At 47.5% G+C, this 22,656-nt stretch overlaps 3 protein-coding genes and 1 long non-coding RNA gene across 4 annotated transcripts in view; 1 reads left to right on the forward strand and 3 right to left on the reverse strand.

The window, feature by feature from the left end:
* Nucleotides 1–1,509: 1,509 nt before the first annotated feature.
* LOC113949138 lies at nt 1,510–2,336 on the reverse strand. Its single transcript, XR_003528364.1, has 2 exons — nt 2,251–2,336; nt 1,510–1,881 (listed from the first exon to the last, which is right to left on the reverse strand). It is a non-coding gene; the product is annotated as an uncharacterized LOC113949138 (long non-coding RNA).
* A 1,377-nt stretch (nt 2,337–3,713) lies between these two features.
* On the reverse strand, nt 3,714–6,139 carry LOC113949288 (mediator of RNA polymerase II transcription subunit 12-like protein). Its single transcript, XM_027647667.1, has 3 exons — nt 6,029–6,139; nt 4,387–4,525; nt 3,714–3,875 (listed from the first exon to the last, which is right to left on the reverse strand). Exons 1-3 carry the CDS (start codon nt 6,103–6,105, stop codon nt 3,714–3,716), a joined length of 378 nt encoding a protein of 125 aa, XP_027503468.1. The 5' UTR covers nt 6,106–6,139.
* A 3,488-nt stretch (nt 6,140–9,627) lies between these two features.
* MED12L (mediator complex subunit 12 like) overlaps nt 9,628–22,656 on the reverse strand; it is a 91,748-nt gene continuing 78,719 nt past the window's right edge. Inside the window, exons 24-38 of the mRNA XM_027647341.1 lie at nt 21,936–22,037; nt 20,406–20,519; nt 18,575–18,774; nt 17,839–18,027; nt 16,878–16,952; nt 16,565–16,755; nt 16,085–16,246; nt 15,049–15,160; nt 13,825–13,914; nt 13,498–13,607; nt 12,883–13,018; nt 12,234–12,395; nt 11,170–11,283; nt 10,921–11,031; nt 9,628–10,075 (exon numbers count right to left, since the gene is read on the reverse strand). Coding sequence (XP_027503142.1) covers nt 9,680–10,075; nt 10,921–11,031; nt 11,170–11,283; nt 12,234–12,395; nt 12,883–13,018; nt 13,498–13,607; nt 13,825–13,914; nt 15,049–15,160; nt 16,085–16,246; nt 16,565–16,755; nt 16,878–16,952; nt 17,839–18,027; nt 18,575–18,774; nt 20,406–20,519; nt 21,936–22,037 — 2,264 coding nt within the window. The 3' untranslated portion in view covers nt 9,628–9,679. The remainder of the gene's footprint in view (nt 10,076–10,920; nt 11,032–11,169; nt 11,284–12,233; nt 12,396–12,882; nt 13,019–13,497; nt 13,608–13,824; nt 13,915–15,048; nt 15,161–16,084; nt 16,247–16,564; nt 16,756–16,877; nt 16,953–17,838; nt 18,028–18,574; nt 18,775–20,405; nt 20,520–21,935; nt 22,038–22,656) is intronic.
* P2RY12 (purinergic receptor P2Y12) overlaps nt 20,582–22,656 on the forward strand; it is a 13,858-nt gene continuing 11,783 nt past the window's right edge. The window contains exon 1 of the mRNA XM_027647345.1: nt 20,582–20,673. The gene's annotated coding sequence lies outside the window, so the exon portion shown is untranslated. The remainder of the gene's footprint in view (nt 20,674–22,656) is intronic.

Here is a 22,656-nt window from a genome sequence, read left to right on the forward strand (position 1 = left end):
CTAAGGTTCAGAGTTTCTTATTTTCTTCCTAAGAAATACATTAATGCAGGACAGAGGGCTCAAAATACACACACAAATTCCCCTCTTAAATTTGGGAACTTATGCATGGTCAGGGCACAAAGGGTTCAGTGAATCCATCCCTGACATCAGCCACACACAGTCAGTATTCCCTTGTTCCCTCCTTCCACAGCACTGATGGATTGGTGGCCACAGAGGGGTTGGATGACGTGAATCTCAACAGTTAATCTCTGTAATAGCTTAAGCTACTAAAAAGAGCAGTAAATATGCTTTAAAAAAATGAACAGAAGTAACTTTTACATGAATGAGACTCGACTGTTGTAAAAGCCAATCAAAATCTACAGATTTCCGTGTAGTGAGTTATTCTTATATTACATATATATGATGTATACAAGATACAGATATAGATATAACATGCATCATTAGCTGGCTGTGCTGCCCCAGGCCCTCTGAAGCGTGTGAGGTGCAGCCTTCCCCCTCCCCACACAACACCTGACTATGACACCATCCATGGCCTCCTTGTACGGTCTGTTAAGCAAACTGAGTTAGTGAAAAATAGGGAAAAAACATTCCCAGAGTATTTTAAATGCCCCTCAAGTTCCACTTTCAAAATGAATGCATTTAAAAAACCCAATCATATAGAATAGCTCCTAAATGGCATAAAGTAGTAATAAATTTATTCTGGTTCTTCACCTCCAGTATGGGCAAAATTATGATCTGTTTGCACAGGTTTGAATAACAATGATTCGGTTGTGGTGATTTTGGTTGATAATTTGCCTGTGGATTTGTACTCACTGATGATGCAATGCCTCGTGCCAGCCATCGATTCCCACCTGGGGTTGGGAATTCCTGCCATGCCCCGCTGGTACCGGACACAGGTGACAGAACAATTCCTCCAGGGAAAGGAGGATCATCCAAAGGCTGTCGGCTCCAGGGCAGCTGAAACTGTGGGAAGGACTCGGGGGCTCTGCCACACTCGCACTGGGAGGGCTGGGATGGGACCAGTCCCTGCTGGCATGGGGGAGACACGGGGGTCACCTCCCACCAGGCCCCACCAGGACCCAGAGATTCCCTACAGGAATGGAGCAAAGCCCTCCTGGAGCACTCAGTCCCCGTCACCCCTGGAACCATCCCCTGAGAGCTTCAGATGACAGACCCCAGATGAGAACACTGCTACTTCCAGAAGGTTTATTAACGTGACATTGTGGCTTTTAATATAAACTTTAAGAAGTTCTAATACAAGCAATAAACCCACTTCAGCACCTTCTCACCACAATAAGAGCAAGAGGAATTGGTACTTTAAACAAAGAACTTTATAAAGTGCATGTGAAAATCACAGTCAAATAAACAGAATTTGAATTGATGCTTGTTCTACCAACAAAGAAAGAGGTGAACATTTTAATGAACAAATTAACTTCTATGCCAAACTCTGAAGTGCCTTTCAGTTTGGTAGTTTGGTCCAGTGCAGTTCTTTATTTTTTCCCTAAAAAAAAAAAAAAATGGTTTCCCCCACAAATAAATAAATAAATAAATCCAGCATTCTTTGTCCTCCTTAAAAGTAACAGGACCTAAAAAGCACCAAACTCATAAAATCTGTGATAACATTCTTCATATAGGTCCACAAGTCCATACATTGAAATCTAGTTAAATGCAAAAATAACCCCAAACCCAAACCCACCTTGATACATATTCACATCAACTGCAGCACAAAAAATAATGATGGAAGTAAGAAGAGATCTCAAGCCTGCTGTCTGATCATGAGCAGTACATTGAATTTCCAGAGTCCTGTTCCTCAGTGCAAAGGTCCCCTGGGCCCCCCCCAGCCACGGTCAGAAGTGGGGTAACCTTGCTGTGGCTGGTTACCTGGTGGAGGAAGCAAAGGGGGTGACTGTACCAAAACACAGAAAAACACCTGTATATTTGCTGCAGCGGTGACAAAAACCAGGCCGCACACCCCTCCTGCCCTGAGGCCAGAGGCACTCACTGCCCCGGGGACCTTTCGGGCAGAGGGTGAGGGGACCCAGCCCCAGTCCTGTGCTGGGGGGACAGGATCACCCCATGGGCTGCCCCAAACCCAGGGCTTGGGTGTCACGTCAGGACGGGGACAGGTACCCACTGCCAGTAGGTGAATGACCTCCATGTACATCTGGCAGCAGGAAAATAGGCAGGAGATCTCCAGAAAGATAATTTCGTGTTCAAACACACATTTCCACAGTCTGTGCACACACTTACTGGAGAGCTGCTTCTGGAGCTGCCGGACCAGCGCCGCCGTCTGCTGCTGCTGCGGGGTCTGCTGCAGGCCCGGCCTCGGGAACTGCAACGGGAACAGCCAAGGTGAAGGGACCCACACGGTGCCCCTGCCACAGCAGGAACCACGGGGTGCTGGGCTGGTGCCACCCCGGCAGAGGGGCCAGGGTATGGGGAGGGCAGCGAGGGCAGGTGGGTGTCCTGGCTGGGGTTTAACAGCACAGCAAGGACATGGGGAGCGCCCTCAGAGCCCACAGAACGTCTGTTCTCTGCCTGCCCTGAAATCTCACACTGTTCAGCCTGGAGAAGGCTTTGGGGAGCCCTCACTGGCCATGGCCATGGCATTAGGCACAATGTGATGAGCACCCCAAACCCAGCCTCTACCACCCATCTCTGACTCACCCTCAGGTCTCTCAGCTCAACAGGTCTGCCTCCTAAATTCCAATTTTTGTTTTTCTCATTAGGTCTAGTGCAAATGCACACACTTCTAATTTTAATTAAGTGATTCTTCTGCACAGGGATAGATGATGCAGTTTGGAAACCTGAGGTGCTGAATAAAATTTGAGTAATCCCATACCTTAATAACTCTGTGGGCGCTGCAGAAACCGCCCAAGCTTTGCTCAGCAAAACCTTGTGCTTACTGAAGGCAGTTTCAGCATTTTACAAGACTTCAGCATTTTTTCCCTTTCTGAAACCAAATCCTTCACTTAAAATATGTTGTGTAATCTCCTGGCTACCAGGCCATAGTAAGTGCTAGGTTAGTCAAAGGTATTAGCCACCACACCGGGGTTTTTGGGAACACAAACCCAACCCACAGCACCTTCTGCTGTGCAGGTGTTGGCAGAGGAGCCTGTGCTGGGCAGGTGCCCATTGCTGTGACACTCTCCCGCAGTTTGTTCAAGATATAAAACCTATTAAGAAAAACTCAAAAATGGATGAAAATTACCTAAGATTAATGTTTTTGAACCTGGAGGCTGCAATTTCAGCATTACTGTATTTTTTCTACTTTTCTAGTTATCCTCACCTTCCTTAAATATGTTTGGAAAAACTGTGGAAATAAAGGGAACAAGCATAATGAGATTGTGAATTCAGTGGATGTGTCCAGAAAAATTACTTGGTAGTGATGGCAATTGGGTCAAATCATTCCCTAAACTACCAAGGGTTCCAATCCAGCAGAAAGTTGTGTCTCAGAAGTAATTCAGTTTGTTCAGCTGTCTTCATGCGGCTCTGGTTCATGATTAACAATGTAATTTAAAAGTATCTTCAAAAAATAAACCCCATTTTTCCCCTAGCCTGTTAGCAGTACATCCCAAAAATCCAAGGTGGGAACAGGCACCTGTGATGGGACAGGGCAGGGGCCGGAGCTCAGCCGTGGTGGAGCTGCCAGGGCACGGGGGTGCTCCACAAACACGGCACAAGCACGAGGGGCAGTGCCAACCATCAGCACCTCACATGGCCAAGGGAACACTTCCCTGTGCACAAGTGACAGAGCCCACCCTGTCCCTCCCCACACACCCCCCAAACACCCCGAACACTCTGCTCACCAGCGGCTGCTGCAGCTGCAGGGGCTGGAGTCCAAGTGCTGGCTGCTGCTGCTGCTGCTGCTGCACCTGAGAGAAGGTGGGCACTGAACAACAGGGACATGGCCCACACTGCCTCGGGGACTCACCTCCAAACTAAAAAATATCACCAAACCAGAACAGAGGAGATGGGCCGGACAGGCGAGAGGCCCTTTGGTGTAATGCCAGTGACATTGTAAGGCCAGACAGGGAGCACACAACCATCACCTCTGCCCAGCACAGCCAGCCAGGCTGTTCTCAAAGCTACCCTCTCCAGAGGTATTCCCTAATCCAGAAAATCCAAGTATAGAGTTTTACACGTACGTCCAGAGCTCTCTTCTGGAAGTCCCCAAAGTAAACAAGGAATGACTGCACTCAGGGAAGGGCAGGTGGGGTTTGTAGCACCGGGCTCTGGAGTTTTAGACTCGAAGACCTGTGCGAGTGAGTGTGTAACACTCTCACTGACACAGCGATGCTCACTCCCCCTGCTCTGTCACATGCCCTGCTCTGTCACAGTCCCTGCTCTGTCACAGCCCCAGCCTCAGCACGGCCCAGCCCTCACCTGGAAGAGCCTCTGCTGCCTCTCCCTGCCCTGCTCCAGCGGCTGCCCCACGCCCAGCACAGGGTGTGGCCCCACGGCCGAGGCGCCGTCCAGCCCCCCTCCAACCAGGGAACACGTTTTCAAAGGCTGATGGCTCAGTCTGGTGGGGAAAAAATGACAGATTAAACTTCATTTACAGACAGAGCACAATAGTCTGGGAGAACTCGACTATAACTGCGACTTCAGACTTCCACAGATTTGAAAGCTGCTACATTATACATTGCACAATAAACTGTGCCATACTATTGCCCAGTAACTGACAGAGGCAATAACACCTTCTCCTGAACAGGAACAGATCCAATCATTCAGCTCTTACTTGTCTAGGAACAGCGAGGAGTTTCTACATCCCAAGCACTTCCACATAAAGACTAAAATATTCTCCAGCCCAAAACATCTCAGTGTTCCATCACCATAACTGAAAATGAGCTATCACAAGTGGACTTTTTACTTTCTAAAATACTGGAAAACCCTGAAATTAATAGTCCTTTTCTAGAATACTGAAAGATGTTAACTGTGTTATCAATTTAGCTTAGCTGGTTAGCTCAGCACAGACAAGGCAATCCAGGCCAGCAGCTTCATTCCCAACAAAAGGCACCCTGGAGGTTTGCACACAAGGCTGTCAGTTGAGCCAAGGCCAAACTTTTTGAAGACATGCAAGCATACTCAAAGCTGGGAATACTCTTAAAAATATCCAGGCTTGCAAGAATTTAAAAGAGGTTAAGGAATCAGTGATTATTGCAGAACATACAGTAAGGTTCACAGCTCCTGAAACACTGATTTCACTAAACTAAACCAGGGGTTGAGGGAGAATTGCAGAGCTCCATACAGGACACATCCATATTCTGCTTATGACAACATAGCTGGACTGTTAGTTGGACTGCACCAGGCTGTTAGAAAAGAAATCTGAATCAAGGCTGTCATTGGAAACTCCAGTTCTCCACTCTGCCAGCTCCATGACACTCCCTTTGACAGATTTCTTTCCTGCTTCACTTGCCTTCTGTTTGGTCACATTTCTTTACCAATTAATTTTTCCTGTTTCTCACAGGCACTGCAACTCAGCTGTGCTTCTCAACTGAAGGCAATCCCATCTACTCAGGCTTAGCAAAATTCATTTGCCTGTTTCTAGTTGAATTACCAGGTTGGTCTTGTGCTTTCTTGACTACAGACTCTTTGGCAAACCTGGAATATTGATTTTTTAATACCACACACGTGTTTGCATAATATGGATTCCAGATCTGTGTGTGTAGGGAAATAGGATCCGTCTTTAAATGAATTTTTATATTCTACAACCACAGAGGACAGCTGGACTAAAAGGTGTGCCAATATCAACTTGAAATCAAAGTTAAATGAGGGAAAATCACAGGGAAATTGGAGAGAAAGGCATATTTATTGCTAATTAGATGTGGTGTTAACCTCATTTTGGTCAATGAGCAACCTGAGCAACCTGGTCTAGCGGAAGGCATCCCTACCACTGCAGGGATTGGAACTGGATGGTCTTCAAGGTCCCTTCCAACCCAAACCATTCTGATTCTATGACTCTGTTATTAACAGGCTTTATTCTAACCCCGGCTCTCCCCACCCTGTTCCCAGGGTTCCCACTCACCGTGGGGCGCCAGCGGGGCCGTAGATGTGCGGCTGCTGCGGGAGGTACGAGGGGTGTCGGTCCTGCTGCAGCTCCATCAGTGAGGAGCAGCCGGGGGACAGCCCCACAACGGGGGACAGCCCCACAACGGGGGACAGCCCCACAATGGGGGACAGCCCCACAACGGGCTGGGGCTGCTGCTGCTGCACCACGCTGCCGAACAGGGCGTATCCGTGGGGAAGGCTCTGCAGAGAACGACACGAGTGACTGCACCGGGCCGGGGGAACGGCCCAGCCGCAGGAGAGGCGGCCTCGCCAAGGAGCCGGAGCCCGGAGATCCAGAGGCAACTCACCGAGAGCTGCAGTGCTGTCCCCACACACCCACCCACCTGTCCCCCACGCTGGTGGGACCCCCCTCTGTCTGCGGGTTCAGGCAGCTGACACGCGGCCACACGTGTCACACACGGCCACATGTGGTCACTCGCTGTCACACATGGTCACTCACTGTCACACATGGCCACATGTGGTCACTCGCTGTCACACATGGTCACATGTGGTCACTCGCTGTCACACATGGTCACTCGCTGTCACACATGGTCACACGTGGTCACTCGCTGTCACACATGGTCACATGTGGTCACTCGCTGTCACACATGGTCACACATGGTCACTCGATGTCACACATGGTCACATGTGGTCACTCAATGTCACACACGGCCACATGTGGTCACTCGCTGTCACACATGGTCACACGTGGTCACTCGCTGTCACACACGGCCACATGTGGTCACTCGCTGTCACACATGGTCACACGTGGTCACTCGCTGTCACACATGGTCACACGTGGTCACTCGCTGTCACACACGGCCATATGTGCAGGTTGGAACCCCCACTGTGCTGCCTTCCCAAGAGGTGCTGAGCAGGAACAGGGCTCTGCTCCAAAACTCCATCTCTATTTTCCTCATATCCCCCCAAAATCCCGAGTACCAGAATAACCATGACATAACAGAGTTACTGCTATCATCTCACCAAAAACTGGCCAGATTTCCACCTTAACACTGAAATATGCTTACTATTCCCACCAACAACATCAGAAGAAACTGGGAAGTGGTCACACCAAAAACGTTCATGAGCTACCAGACACGGAGGCCATGAGCAATCCCAGGGGGAGGCCTGGCCGGCGCCCCCAGCCACAGGCAGAGGCACACCCCTGGCACAGGGAGCAGGCTGGGGAAGGGTGCCCTGTTTATCAGCATTCCCATGCAGGGGCTCCCGGGATGAGGCATTACCTGTGCCTGCTGCAGCCCCGGGTACTGTGGGAGCTGGGACGGGGGTCGAGCCTGCGGAGCAAAAACTGCAGCTTGGTCCATCGGCTGCCCCTGCAAGACACAGCCATCAGATACAACCCCCTTGAACAGCTCTGGCTCTGGACACAAACCCCACCAAGTTGTGCCCTAAAGAATCATGGAGTGACGACCATTTCCTTCAGGACAGCACCGCTGCTCAGTGCAAGAACTCTAAATGTGGAGAGGACCCCTCACCCTGCACAGGAGACCACTCATTCTATACAGAATAATCAACGATTTTTAACAAGTCATATTGTCAAAGACCTTGCACCTCAACTATTCGTTTCCAAGAGTACAGGTCTAAAGAGCAGAGTCTTTCTAGATGGATTCTACAGAACTGTCCTCACCACTGCCAGGGATTTCAAGCTGGCATTAATTTTTCCAATAAAACTATTGTCACTCAGCTGCAATTTAAGCACTTCAGAGGCCTTTGCATGGATCACAGCAGGAAATCAGAGAGAGATGAGAAGGATAATGAGAAGCTGTAACAAAATAGAGACAGCTGGCAGAATGACAAGGATATTGCTGAAATTATGAACTATTTTGAGCAAAGAGGGCACGGCACAGAGTTTGGAGGCAAGACAGCAAAAGGGCAAGGTACTATATACTGCAGTGGGGTAAGAAAGGATACAGAAAGGCTTGACAGTAAAGACAAAGTTATTGGATTTACCACCAGCTACTGCACACAGAGTGCTGGTTCTTTGGGATCCAAACCCCAACTGCCTGTGCTTACACCATCAGTCTCAAAGCAGCCTGTCTGCAAGCACAGTCTGAGAACCAGCTCAGGCTCCCAGGGGCACTGCACAAGAGCTGTGGTCTGGCACCCAGTCCCTTACCCTGCAGCAATACAGATATTCCTGGGCAACACAGGCACCTGTGTGCACACAGGGATGGGCACAGCTCTGCTGGGCTCCCTGGGCACTCACTGTGCACTCACTGGCAGCTTGGTGGCACCTGGTGCCTGTGATCCTCTGAGAGCCTCGGTGAGACAACAGGGAACAAGGGCAGCATCAAGGGGCAGGAGTAAACCCTGAGTTTATGGAACACAGGAAAAATAAAGGGACTAAGACATCATATGATGTTTAAAGGCAGTTGACCCTGCTAGACTAATATTGGGGGAACTGTTGTAACCATGAGCTGGCTCCCCCCTGTAAGCCAGGCAGGGCACACAGCCCAACAGGGGCAAACCCAGGGTGCTGCTCCTCAGACCGAGGGCCTGGACAAACCTGCTGGAGAGCCCGTGCCTGCACCTGCTGCTGCAGGAGCTGCTGCTGCTGCTGCTCTTGCTGCAGGAGCTTCCTCTGGAGCAGCTGCTGCTGGGGTGGGATCCCAGGGACCGAGGGCGGCTGCATCCCGGAGCCCGAGCGCCGCTGCAGCATGTTGGACAGAGCTTGCTTCGTGTTCACTGGCACAAAGGAGCCCGTTGAGTCCACACTGGAACCACCTGAAAGCCACCCAAAACACGAATGTATCCTCTGCCTTCCCTAAGAGCATCGCTGGTACAGAGCACTGCTAATCCAGCAGCTCTACACAACCATGATAAACACATCTCAGCAAAGGCAAAGTCTGGACCAAACCACATTTCTGGTCTGAAAATTTAATGGGAAAAGTAACTGAAGACTACCACTTGCAAATGAGAATGAAAAGTACAAAGCCTGTGGGCTGCTATATGTTCTATGCCACATAAAACCTCTCACTATTACTGCTGAACAAAAGTTGCATGTCAGATCCAAAGCATGATATGAACAGCTTAATATGTCAAGCTAATTTTATAATGAGATGGTAGCAATTTATGCACTCTCTGCTATTTGATAAAAATCATGTATCTTTCCATCAGACTTACAAAGGTGATCTTACACATTTGTTCTCAAAAGCAGCATTTCCTTAAACTTTTTAGCCACTCTCTGGTATATTCTGAAGACTTTTACACAGTTTAAATACAGAGTAGTTGTATTTGGAGCTTCAGAAAAAAATATTTAACATTTATAACCGGAAAACAAATTGTTAACTTCTCCTGTATAATTTTGGAGAAGCCTCAATAGTGTTTCTCAAATCATAACAAACTGCTGCCCTCTGGAGCCAGTAAATCCTTATAAAACTGTAACTCATTAACTGGAAGAAACAAGACAATCCTATGCAAAATTAAGCACATCAGAAATGTTGAAAAAATGTGAACCCATGTCTAGCAGATGGTAAATTAGCCACCACGGCTCTTGGTATTAATCAAAAAAGAAAATAACCCACAGGACTTTTGTTCTTTCAGTCGTCCCTCTCTCATGTCACCCCACCAGCTCTCTTACACTGCCACCACAGGAACTCCTTGTGGCTCATGTGCCCAGAAAGTTCAACACCTTCACAGAGACAGAGCTACAACGGAGGGCAGCAAAGCCCTTCGAGAACCCTCGGCTGCTGAAGGAATCACCCAAAGGGCACCGGTGGCACAGCCCGTGCCAGAGAGAGGGGGAACCAGAGAGAGGGAGAACCAGAGAGAGGGAGAACCAGAACGTGTCCCAAGCGGGGTTTGTCCCGGGCCACCCAGAGCACAGGGCTGTGCCCTCGGAGCCACCCGTACCTGGAGCCAGGGGCTGGCCCTGCAGGAAGAAGCCGGGCTGCAGGGGGGGCCCCCCCAGGCTGTACCCCCACAGGGCCGGGGGGGCTGTGTGAGCCATCGGCGGCGGGGAGCAGGAGGGAGGCACTCTGTACAGGCTGGGCTGGGGATAGTCCTTAAAACACACACAAAAGGCAATGTTACTGACACTCACCCCTTACTAACTCATAAATAATGCTCATTTTCCTACTGAATTATTGAAGGACAGAGACAGTTCCTTTGTCATTGGCAGTGATGTAAAAACAAGATGAAGGCTGGTAATTCCCACAGACAGCTCCAGGCACACCCCAGCCATGGGTGCTGATTAGCAGGTACCTTCTGCAGGCTATGGTCAGGTGGAGCACAAGGACAGCTCACTGTACCAGGAAATAAGTAACAGCAAGAACTTCACTGAAACATCAAAAAGGCCAGAAAATTATCTTGAAATTACAGCTACTCAAACCACGACACTTGGACAAACCAGCTGGATGCTGAGGGAATACCAGCACATCCATACCAGGAATGGCCACGCTGGCAGCAGTGTGGAGAGGCTGCAACCACACAGAACTCTGCTGCTGGAAACAAACATCATCATCATCATTATTATTATTGTTATTATTATTAATTATTATCATTCAGGTGGTGCCAGACACGTTTTCAAACCCTTGCTCTAAGTGACTCTTCAGCTTAGGAACCTGTTACTCAAACCCCAATACAATAAAAAGGAATGTATCTCAGAAACCAGACCAAACTGCACAGTAGAACAGTTTATCTGTGTGAAAGAGCCTTTTCCAATTTGGTTTCCATTTGAACAGGACCTGGGTTTAAACCAACAAGTTTGATCTCCTCCTGGTCATCTCCATTCCCTCCCTTCACTGGGACTGACTCCTCCAGGTGCAGAACCATTTCCAAAAGCAGAACCACACCACACCAGGAGCTCTGGGGAGGTGTTTCAGGTTCTGTGTGGCACCAACCACTCACCTCAGCCCTGGAGCTCGACTTTGACTTCCGCTTTCTGCCCTTTGCCTTCTTCTCATCATCCGTGGCGTGTTTTCCCTGATCCAAGAGCTCTCCCAGCTTTCTTTCTGGTTCCTAAGACACAGGTGTGGTGGGCTCTTCCTCCTCCTCCTCTGGAGGAAGGGGCAAGGGCTCGAGGTAGTAGCTACGTGGTTTGGGTTTGGGGTGTGTGTGGTACAGCAGCAGGTGCTGCTGCTCCTCGTATTTGATCACCTTCCTGTCCACATGAACGGTCCCAAACCATGCCCAGGAGAGAGGGGCAGGGTTTTTGTGACCTTCAAATAAATCCCAAGGGGACACCTTTTGTTTGGATGACACCTGAAGACCCTGTTTCAGAAGCAAAGGGAAATCAAGATTTGAGAAAATTGAACAATAGACTTGCTTTTGTACATGATTGATTGAGTCAGAAAAATCCAGTAAGGATGTTTTCCCTCCACAAAATGCACCAAATGCACATGAGTGGGATTTTAACCTCTGTCCAAGGTTGCCATTAGAGGAAAGCAATTATATTTTTATAGGAGCATTTGCTTATAGCCATGCTAAAAATCTCAAGTTCCACCTATGATATTTTGGAGGAAAAGTCAAATATCTATCAAAAATCTGCTGATCAGAGAATACTCTTGCTAAAAGTTTACATATTCAAATAAGGGGAGGAAGCCTAAGCACTATGTCACCAAAATCTGCCTGCCAAGTCTGTAGAATGAAGAGCTCTATCCTGAGCTCTATCCTTCTCTTTTACATAAATTCACTTTAAAAAAATTATCCATGGACACGTCACCCACAGCTTCTCTGGTCAACCTGTGCCGATACCTCATCACTCACACAGGGAAGAATTCCTTCCCAATATCCTATATATCTCCCTGTCAGTGGGAAATCATTCCCCCTTGTCCTGGTAAGTCCAGGCCCCTGTCCAAAGTTCCTCTCCCTCCCTCTTGGAGCCCCTTTAGGCACTGGAAGGGGTTGTAAGGTCTTCCTGGAGCCTTCTCTTCTCCAGGCTGAAATATCTGGAACAGAATTGCATCTGATACCGAACACCCTGTCACCTGCAACTCTTTTTAAAGGTGTTATTTGCCCAGTGTTCCCCAGCGCTGGCAGCACTGCCCACAGAAAGCCCATCTGTGTAAGGGCCCACACTGCTGGGGGACTGGGAGGGTGTCTCACAGCCTTCACCACCCCGCCCAGGAACACCTGCACTGCTCGGGCTGTGCCTGCTCGCCCGGAATCCCTGCGCCTCCAAACCCAGGGAAAGGGAGGCCGAGACGAACGTTTGCTCTTGCCTGTTTCTTGCCAATGGAGTCAAAGCCCGCGACCTTGTTGCCCTTGGTGTCGATGAGGGACCCCGTGGGCTCACAGGCCACGATGTCACACGTCAGCCGGGGCAGCGGCAGCAGCTGCCGGACCCTGTCGATGCTCTCAGACCTCTTGTCCCCCAGCTCCTTCTGGGGAACAAACACACCCGTCAGCCAGACACAGGGGGCAGGAGAGAACATGGCACTGCTTTCACTATTAGAAATGTCCTGCATGAATCATTTCCTTGTACTTTTATTAAATTTAAGCAAGTGGCTTTGCAAGGGGTTTTTTTTGGGTTTTGTCTTTGTTTAAAGAATGTAAGTTTTCTTTTCATCTCTTGTTTAAAGCCAGTGTAGAAAATACATAATACAAAATTAGTATCTCAAACATAAATAAAAGCAACTGTCTTGCAGAGTCCCCAATTTTAATTGAATATGAAGAAAATCCTAGAAGTATCTTCCCACCTCCACATTCCTGTATTTTTATTTTCTTCTTTTTCTCCTTTTTATGACTAGGTGTGTTTTAGTCTCTCCTCTATTTCCAAGAGGCCTTTCCAGACACTAGGAATGACATGATTAGAAGATGAAGGCAGAAAGCAATTCAAAGGAAATGTTGAAAATGAGACATGACCCTTACTTTTAATTTCTTCACTAAATTCATGTAAGCCCTTTTGTTCTCCTCAGGCCCTCCTTGGGAGGCACTGGACAGGTCCGAGGTGAGCGTCCCGTTGATGAGGACCCCCAGCATGTCCAGCACAGTTGTGAACAATTCCCTGGGAGCAAAAGCAAGTGTTACCCTGAGGAACCACAACTGCCAGGAGATCCAGGCACAGATATTCATGGCAGAGGCCCCAGAGGAAGCTCTTGGCCAGGGTTTCTCAGGGCTTTCTGTACACACACACACTTGAGCTCACATTCCTGAGCCCCACTGTACACATGAGGTGGACTGTCAGGATGTGCACACAAATCTCATCCTAAAGCCCAGCTCAGAGCCACAGACAGCACAGACTGCCAACAGAGGCATCAGGAATTACAGACTCAGGGGGGCACTCAGGCATGGGATAGGCAAGGAAGGGTGTGAAAGGCACCTCCAGGGCTTTCTCAAACGGAGGTACTCCTACCCCAGGCCAGCACAGAGGCCTAAATCCCACTCAAGCAGTAACAGGATAAAAAACTATAACAATAACCCACATGCAACCTAAACTTAAAGCCCTAAGGACACAAATTAGCTCTTTGAACAGTGCAGACATACTTGTTGGTCTGCAGATCCACAGTCCCTGAGGTGACAATCTGGAGGAGCAGAAGGGCCCAGTCTGTGGTCCACTGGGTACTCCTCTGCACTGTGTCAAACATGCCACCCACCTGCAAAACAACAGAGCAGGCAGCAAGGCTCTGCATGGCTCAGAGCAGCTCCCCCTGGCTCCCTTGGCTTCCTCAGCTGCACGGATCCCTTAGGAATAAACAGCTGCCCTGTCCCCCCGGGAACTGGATGCTCTGGAGCTCCTTGCTCCTTACCACCTCCTCCAGGGTACCTGCTGCATCTTTTCATAACATCAGGATAACCAGGAGTTTTTGTTACCAGGTTGAGGCGCAGCTGCAGGGCTTCGTGCATCATCTGCCTGGCTCTGACATCGTCCTGGTACCGTTCCTCCCTCCAGTTACTGAGGATCTAAGAAAAAGCATTGCATCAAGGTTGCTTTCCTCCTGTAATGTTCTCCCTTTAAGTATTTGTGACCATTATCTATCAGGAATCATAAAAGACCTTTTTATCCTCTTGCCCGCTTAAGGCTTTGAGCAGATTAAACAAAGTGGTGGGAAGAAAAAGTTAATTTGTGAAGAGCTGATGATCTGCTGTCAGTGGTGTGACTGCATCTTCCTGTTGCAGCAAAAAAAGAAAAATCAGCTTTGATATGCATTTCTTAACAATATTGTTTGAAACAGCCTATCTCACCACAGGTAAGTCAAGAGATCTCTTGCACTGGATGCAGCTTCTCAGTGGGATCTCTGGATGAGAAACAACCAGAAGCTCAAGGAACCTGGACCAGCTGCATTTCAGAGGAGAACCCTCACAGTGAAAGGAAAGCCAAAATGGCAGAAACTGGGGGAAAAAACCATCAAAGGAATGAATTTCCCCGGAATGTGGACCTGTGTTGTAGCCTGACCTGAGCCAAGGGGCAATATGGGAAAAAAAGTCATACAGGTACCAATTCTCACTGTCACAGCAGGTCACAGAAACTGAAGTCAGAGAAAGGAGACGTGACCCACTGCTCTGGGCACGGGACATGTTCAGTTCAAAGGCAGCCTGAGCTGGGTGGGAGCAGGAACTCTGGAGCAGGATGAGCAGAGGCTGTGAGTAAGCACAAGAAACCCAAAGGAGAGCTGCAGGCAGTGGCCAGGCTGGGACCAGGAACAGCGCTTTTTAAAATATGAAAGCTCAATCTGTGTCAGCTGAAGAAGGTGACAGGTTTTCCCAAGAAGGACACCTTCAAACTTATAAAAACTCTTTAGGATCAAGATAGGGACTGGGAAGATTGTTCCTTTCAGGACTAACTCCTTTATTGTTTTTCCTGGAAAGAACTGAAATCAGACTCCAGTTCATTGTATTTCTCTGCAATAAATTTAGAAAAAAAGATGTATTCACATTCAAAAAGGGAACAAACACCTCCCCACTCTCCCCTCCTTGGACTGCTTTTTGGCACACCACTGCACTGTAATTTTCTTAGTTTTACACCATCATATACACATAAAAGTGCTGACACACACACCCCTAACAAAGGTGCTCATGGTTCTGTGCTTGTTTTACCTGAGTAACTTGATTTTGCAGGGATGTGAGAAGCCCTTCCCGTTGCTCATCCTGTCCCTTAAGGCAAGTGAGTACCAGTGACAGGAAAGGCTGCTGGCTCAGCAGGGACATGCTTTAGGAGAAGCAAACACAGCACTGCATTAGTGAAGTTATTTTGATACTTCCCATCTCGCTCCCTTCCTGTTTTGTCTACGCTTTCTCCCCTGAAGTGGCACTGCTGCATCTATGTCTGCTTCTATTTTAGTCAATTAAAGTCTTGCCAGAGGAACTAAAGACCATGCCCCAGGAAGGCAGAGCCCCAGCCAGCCCAGATACACATGTTGTTACTGAGACCCCCCGGTTCAGGGGGCCCTGAGTGACCAAGAACTGCCCACACACCTGAAGGCCTGACTCAGGAACGGGGCAGGTTATTTAAGACTACTTTGATTAACCAGGGACAACATTTTAATAGAGATAAGACAGCGAAAGTTTCTAATCCATGCTATTGGTCTGAAGTGAACCCCGAGGAAGTTTCCCCTAGGAGCTCTGATTAGAACAAGAGCTGCCTGAATTGGTCTAAAATTCCAGCGTGGGCTTAATTCAGTGGAACTTCTAGCATAACCCCAAGGAAGTGCAAAAACATTACAGGCACCATGGAAGAATGTTTTACTGAAGGAAAATCAATAACCGTTTAGTCAAAATTCTCACATGTTTTGGCAAGTTAGAGAAGAGCTTAAACTCAATTCCCAACAGGAAGCAAGTGAAGTGACAATGGTGTGATCTTAATGCAAACAAAGAGGCCTAATGGCACATAAGGGAAGAGACAAGTGCTCTACTTGTTCCTTTACATCCCTAACGTTTCCCATCACCAAGCTGCAGCACAGCCCCTGGTAGATGGGTTACAAAGCTTCTACATTTCCTCTTTTGGAAGCAATGGTATTCCTTCAGCCCAACTCACACCTGAACCCTTGGAGCTGATAAAATTTTGAGTGCCCAGTAAACTCCTCCCTCACAAACACGGTTTAGCTCTGTCTGCAGGGGTTCCCCAAGGTCATACCTTTTTTGTTTCTGTCTATCTCTTTCCTTCTTAGAAGATGACCCCAAATGCTGCCCTTTCTCCAGCTCCTCTCCCGCAGCTTTCAAGACCCTGCCTTGAACCGAGGTGGGCAGTTTGGCAATCAGGGGGGCCACGAGCCACACTCCTCGCCGCTCAGAGGAACTAGGAGTACAACAAACTTGTTTCACTCAAAATATGCAGGCAGTTTTGCAGCCACTATTAACTGTTACAAGACTGAACTGTTCAATAAAGCAGTGGCACAGTACATCTGGGGTAACTAGTGAGGACTGAGCAGTCACAATTTCTGGTGTCCAGAAATTTCAAGAATAGCAACTACATTTATTGTCAAACAAAATAGAAGGAACCTTCGGGTAACTGTTTCTATACATGCCTGGTTCCAGTACAACACAGCCTAGGCAATCCATACACAGTTAAGCATCATGTTGGCTAGAAGGATTAAAAAGGTGCTACAAAAAATACCTTAGGAATGTCTTTTTACCATTCTGTCTTGTATTACTCGTGTCAGCATTTCCAACAGAGTTTGGACTGAAGAGGCCTATACCAGAGTTAGAAGAGTTATTGTTTAGCTCAGCGGATTGCTGAAACACCTCTATTGTCGCCTTTGCGATATTATCCAACAAGCTGTTCATTTCAGCCACAGCCCCAGAACCCTACAGTGAAACACAAGTACACTAGCACATTCATGGCATGTTTGCTCATGGACTACTTTAAAATTTAACATACTTTTGTGCATTCAATATTTAGATAAGGAAGTTTGAAAACTAATACTCACGGGCTCCTTCATGCACTGTTTGATCATCAGCTGCAGCTCCAGCCACGACTGCCTCAGAGTCCACTGGTCTAAGTTCTAGGGCAGAATTAACATTACACATGTTAATTGTTAATAATATTAACATTAAAGTCAACATTTTACAGCTCTGAAGGAATGAATCTCATACTCGAACACATCACGTGCACAAGTCTCATCTATAAGCAGATCATCACAATCACTGATCTTTCTAACAGTCTAATGACATACCAAAACATCAGAGCATTAAAGAACATGCACCTCCACACCTTTCAGCTAACACCATTCCTCGGTACTTTTAACCTCACAGTTTTTCTGAATAAGAATCTCATTCTCTGCAAAATCTGAATTTAGTTAAATGTAAATACAGAAAACAGTTCTCTCTTTCATTGGTAATTCCACCAATTCATGGCATTGCCATCCAAGTGGATAGGTCTAAATTTAGCATGAGGCCATCTAGACATGATTTTTTTTGGAGGACATTGACCCTTATTTGTCCTGGTCCAGATATTGCAGACTTGATTTTTCACAGAAAATCCATTTTGCAGTTTAGGAAATGAACTGTCCCTAATGCAGCTGAATGTGAAGACATGGTCAGCTTGGGACTGTCTGTGAAGGCGTTTGAGCCTTTCCAACGGAGCAGGAGTGACTGTCAGCCCAGTACTGTCCCAGAGCCACACAGGGACAGCAGGAACCTCCTCCTGAGCAGCCCTGAGAGCGGCTCCCAAGTCCTGGTGACGAGGAGTGGCAGTGACGGGTGTGCTGCTCCTCCCTGACTCGGGATCAGAGGAACGAGACACCCTGAGTCACACCACAAACCCTCCCTACAGAGACTGCAGGTCCTGAGCACCCAGAACCTTTAGAGAATAATCTAATACTTGGCTGCACCAGCAGCTGCAAATGAGTGTCCCTGGGTGGTGCTGCTGGCACTGCCCCAGCCCCTCACCTGAAGGATGCGCTTGACGTGCTGCCGCTGAGGGTTGTCACCCTCGGGGCACTCTCTAATGCCATGAGGATAACAGATAAGCTGAAGGAGTTTCTGTGCTTGTTTGTTTGAGAGAACAGGATCCAAAATAAGATCTTTGTCAGTGCACAGCCTCTCAGGTTCTTTCAAACAGTGCTCTCCGACCCACTCCTGTAAGGAGTCAAAGGACAGATTCAGCAGAGAGTTTCAAGGCAATACCAACTTTTGGTAAGCTGAACAGAAAAGTGATTGTTTCATATGCAGAACCTGCACTGAACTATGGCTCATGCCACATGTGAGATTAGCAATGTCTTCTGTCACTCGGAACCACCCGTCTAAGACTGTTAACAGGTTTTCCAAAATCAATTTCTTCTGTACTTTGAGAGCAACTTTGCAACAACACAAATGCTACTGTAAAAGCCCTTTAAGCAGAAGGCTGATAGAGTGGTCCTTCTGTCTTCCCAAAGTACTTGAGATTGAGGTAGGAAAAACGCCTCAGTTCTGAGAGTGCAGGGGGATGTTAGCAACTAACTAAAGCATTTTTTAACCCAAATAACTCACTACTCCATGCATAAATTGTCCACATCAGGAAACTCAAACAGAACACAAATGCTGACATACTCCAACATTAATTTTGCACCAAAATAGATGTTACACTTTTCAAATAAACAAAACTCTTTCTCCAAATGAGGATGGAGGAGCAGTTTTGGGGCTTTACCTGCTGGCAGATGGTTCTGAGCACGTATCTCGCGTACTCGCTCAGACTGGCGTTTTCCACGGAAACTGTTTTTCTGCAGGATTTCAAAGCACGAGAGGAACCCCAGATTTCCTCCTCATTGAGCTCATCTAAGAAGCCTCTCACGTGAAACTCTTCACTCTTCAAGGAGCTGACATTGTTGCTGCCAATTTCTGCATCACCTGTCCAGCAGAAGCACAGGGTGAACTCCCACCCCAGCCCCACACCCTCACCCCAGGGACAGAGGTCCTTGGGGCACCAGGAGCTGAGCAGCAGTGAGGCCATCACATCCAAAAGGGCAGCACTGGTTGACTCTGGACATCACCAAAGTACTGTCCTCTGGCTTCATGTTGCAAAGTATCTTTTTAATGGGTATTTTGGAAGTAGGAAAGGATTTATACAAATCAAACACAACTGTAGCCACCATGTGCTCGAAAAGAAAAGGTGAGTGAAAGGAATTGCTTTGGCAGGTAAGGAAGAGTCGAGTTATTAGCTCTTCTCAGATGCCCCTTTTCCAAGTCCTATCTCTTATTTTGATTTATTAATATTCTGTAGATCAAGAGACAAGTCTGACCAAGGGCCCCTCAGCCACTGAGTGACCCCTCAACCTTTCTATGAGCCACATCTCTATTCAGGAAGGATGAGAGGGAAGAACCTGGCAGGCAAATAACACAGTGAAGAGAGTGGAACCAAGGTCACATGAAGCTAAAGCCATCCCAGACAGCTCTGATAAAACTGGAACAGCTTCCTCAGCACAGAACTGCAACAGCTACCATTTATCTGATGTTTTTCCTCAACAAAGCAAGTACAATTTTTAAATTATTAATGCAGGGTGCCAACAAGAGACCTCTCCAAATAGAATAGTTTGGGCCTAAAGGAGGAGAAGTGCTGCAGTAAAGGCACAAACTATCTACCTAAACCTTCCCTTGTACTCCCTTGCACCAAACCAAACCATGTCTCTGCACAGACAAAACCACAGGTGTTCACACCACACACAGTTAATGAAGAAAAATCCTAAATCTCAGCACTCTGAATAAATAGCAAGAGTACATAGATAATGGCCATAAACATTTTTCAATCTCACTCTCCAATCCACCAGTCTATCCCAGCTAGCTCTGCCTGTAACATCCTTCCCCAGTACAGTCACATTATTGGGGGTCACAGGGGTTTTGAAGGTTCTGAGACACTGGTCAACAGCCTGTCACAGTGGCACTCTGGCTGGAGGGACACCCTGTGGGCATGGCCATGGCTGGAACATCTTGCTTGTTTAACCAGACATTTACTGAGCTCCAAAAATACACTTCCCCAGAGGTCACAGGAACTTCAGCGGAACTTGAGCCAAACCAAAGCTCTGAGGCAGATACTTGTCTGGAAAACAACACTCACCGTTCATGGAGAGCTGCTCAGGGTGATGCTTTTACAACTTCCACAATGGCAGACACATGGGATTTGTGGTAAAACACAGAAAAAGGTGGGAAAACTTATCCGAGATCCTTTTTCCTCTCTATATGTGAGAGGGACTCGCCTGAGTTTGAATGTCCTGGGACTCAGTGGCAGAGGTCGGGGTCAACATCTGAAATAGTCACATCTGCTCAAAGCCTCTCTGCTGGGGCTGACTCACCAGGGAAAAATCTGTCTTTAACCTGGAGTCTGCATTCCCCACATGCTGCAGGAGCAGGGACAGCAGCCACATTCTTCCCTTGTCCTCAGGGTTTTCCCTCCCCAGGAGCATTCCCAGGGAAGTGAACTAGCACAAGCTGTTTTCCAACCAAACACTGGCACAAACACATCACACAGGACTGCACACTCTTACCAAGCATCAGAATTGCTTTCAAAACTGCAAACACAGCTCCCACTTCGATGCTGTTGTGAGCAGCGGCCAAGAGGTGACGGTCACAGGAAGAACGAATTCCAGGAAATAATTTCCCTACAGAGAGAAGAGCAGATTTTGTAGAAAATGGGTGTTATTTACCAACTAACATTTCCTTTGTGTGGAATCCTCCTCAGCTAGAACAGCTACAGAAGTACAAGAATTGAATGAAGAACTGAAATCTTCTGAAGTTGAAAGTGCAGCCCAACAGGTAAGTCATTAATTCAGCTGGGATATGTGGTTATGATGGATTAATATCAAAATAAGCTATGGGCATTGAAATAGAAAAAGAAGCCTGTTGGTTCACTGTGTTCATGGGAACAGTGAATTTAACCACAATGAGACACTGAAGCCTATTTTGGTTTTGACTTCACAGATTTAGGAAATTACTTCTCTCACCTCATGTGCCTGACAAATGAGGCAGAATTCAGTGCTGTCCATGCCTGTTGCAGAGTTACACTTAATTCTGCAGCTCTGCAGCCTGAAGAAGCCAGTGAGTGCTTTGTGCAACTTGATGGAGGAGAGGCACAGACTGCAAGGCAGGGAGGGATGAGGGGAAGGATGAATCCATCACCCCTCTGAGGCAGTTAACTGAGGAGATGTAAGGACGGTCTGTAACGTGGTCTCATTGTGTTTGATGTGCATTACTTCCTATGGTTCAGTCATGATTTTTCCTATCCATTCAAATCTACTTCTATTTCTAGGGAAGCCACGTCTGTCTGTTCTCAGTCAGTATTCCTCACAGCTCTTGCCCGTTTTTCTCAAATATGCAAAAAAGTTCATTAATTTATGTCAGAAAAGAAATTACTATTACTTTTAGATGGAAGAATTTGACACCACTTAAGAGCTGATTTTTCTTTCAATTTCGTTTTCCCATGGATATAATTGTTATCAAATCTTGTTATCAAATTTGCCCAAATATTAGAAGTCATGCATATATAACACATGCATATATATCACCAGGCTCATATGCATTTAATTGTTAGGTGCTTTTTCCTTGCCTTTTTCCTTCCTCTTTTGCTCTGTGGCAAACGCACACACATCAGACCTGAAAATAGTCACATTTAAAAGAAAAGAGAACCACCTTAACATATCCTGAGAACTAATTTTCTCGTGTACCTTCTGTTGGACAAGATGCTTTATTATATCCCATTTGAAATCACATTTACTTGCTATTTCCACACTAAGCTCCCAAACAGCACAATGTGTATCCCTGTTAGTGCCTCTGTCACTGCCATTCTTCATCACTGCCACGTGATGATAATGAATAAGTTTCAACAAAATCCTATAGTTTTACCTGCATCCAAACCATTTCCCAAACCAGTAAGAACTGTTGGTATCAACTTCTCACCAGTGAAATGTGCAATTTTGAACTTGCACTATGGATATTTTCACCCATAAAATCTGCAGCCATCAAAAACCAGTTCTGGGTTCACTGTCTGCAATGCAAGGACCAAGCAGCAGACAACTCACCTTTTTCCTGGGCAAAGAGGCACACCTGGGGTGTCCTGAAGAGGTGCAGGAGCAGCTGGCAGGTCATCCTGGCCCCAGGCTCAGCATCCGGATCCCCACAGGCTGCAGAAGGCGGGACATGGACATGAGGATCTGCCCAGGGCCTCACATGGACATGAGGATCTGCCCAGGACCTCACATGGACATGAGGATCTGCCCAGGACCTCACATGGACATGAGGATCTGCCCAGGACCTCACAAGTCCCAGCAGCAGGCCTCGGAATGTTCTTCCTCACAGCCCCATTTTAGATGGAAATACAATGACTTCATCAACAGGAATAAGCATTTATGGCCTTGAGTCATTAAAAATCAGGAAAGAATGGCAGGAATTTTTGTAAGCAAGAGACATAATTAATGGCAGAAAAGAATATATGGTTGTAATGGCTTTTGACAGTTAAAGCAGCAAGAAGAAACACAAATCCAAGGAGAAAGTGAAAAGAAATGTCTGAAGTGGCCAACAAAGAAGACCCCAGGTACAGCACAGGTGTGGCAGGACCTGCAGCACGGTGTGGAGCAGCAAGGAGGAGGTGAGGCTGCACACACTGGGGACAGGGGGGCAGTGCCCTGCCAGCAGCTCTGACCTCACCCTCCCAGCCTCTGCCAGACCCTGGCACCGCTCCCTGGGAGCCACAGGACACAGCACTGGCACTGCAGGCACAGCACTGGCACTGCAGGACATGGC

This window comes from Corapipo altera, unplaced genomic scaffold (assembly GCF_003945725.1).
Source record: "Corapipo altera isolate COAL_440 unplaced genomic scaffold, ASM394572v1 113, whole genome shotgun sequence".
In the NCBI taxonomy this organism is placed as follows: Eukaryota; Metazoa; Chordata; class Aves; order Passeriformes; family Pipridae; genus Corapipo; species Corapipo altera.

What these genes read in the sequence shown, in the direction of transcription:
- LOC113949288 (XM_027647667.1), bottom strand. Translation starts at nt 6,105, where the DNA reads ATGGAGCTGCAGCAGGACCGACACCCCTCGTACCTCCCGCAGCAGCCG. An exon ending in GGCCCCGCTGGCGCCCCACG is followed by an intron (nt 4,526 to 6,028) that starts GTGAGTGGGAAC and finishes TTTCCCCACCAG; the next exon opens with ACTGAGCCATCAGCCTTTGA. An exon ending in GGCAGCAGAGGCTCTTCCAG is followed by an intron (nt 3,876 to 4,386) that starts GTGAGGGCTGGG and finishes ACCTTCTCTCAG; the next exon opens with GTGCAGCAGCAGCAGCAGCA.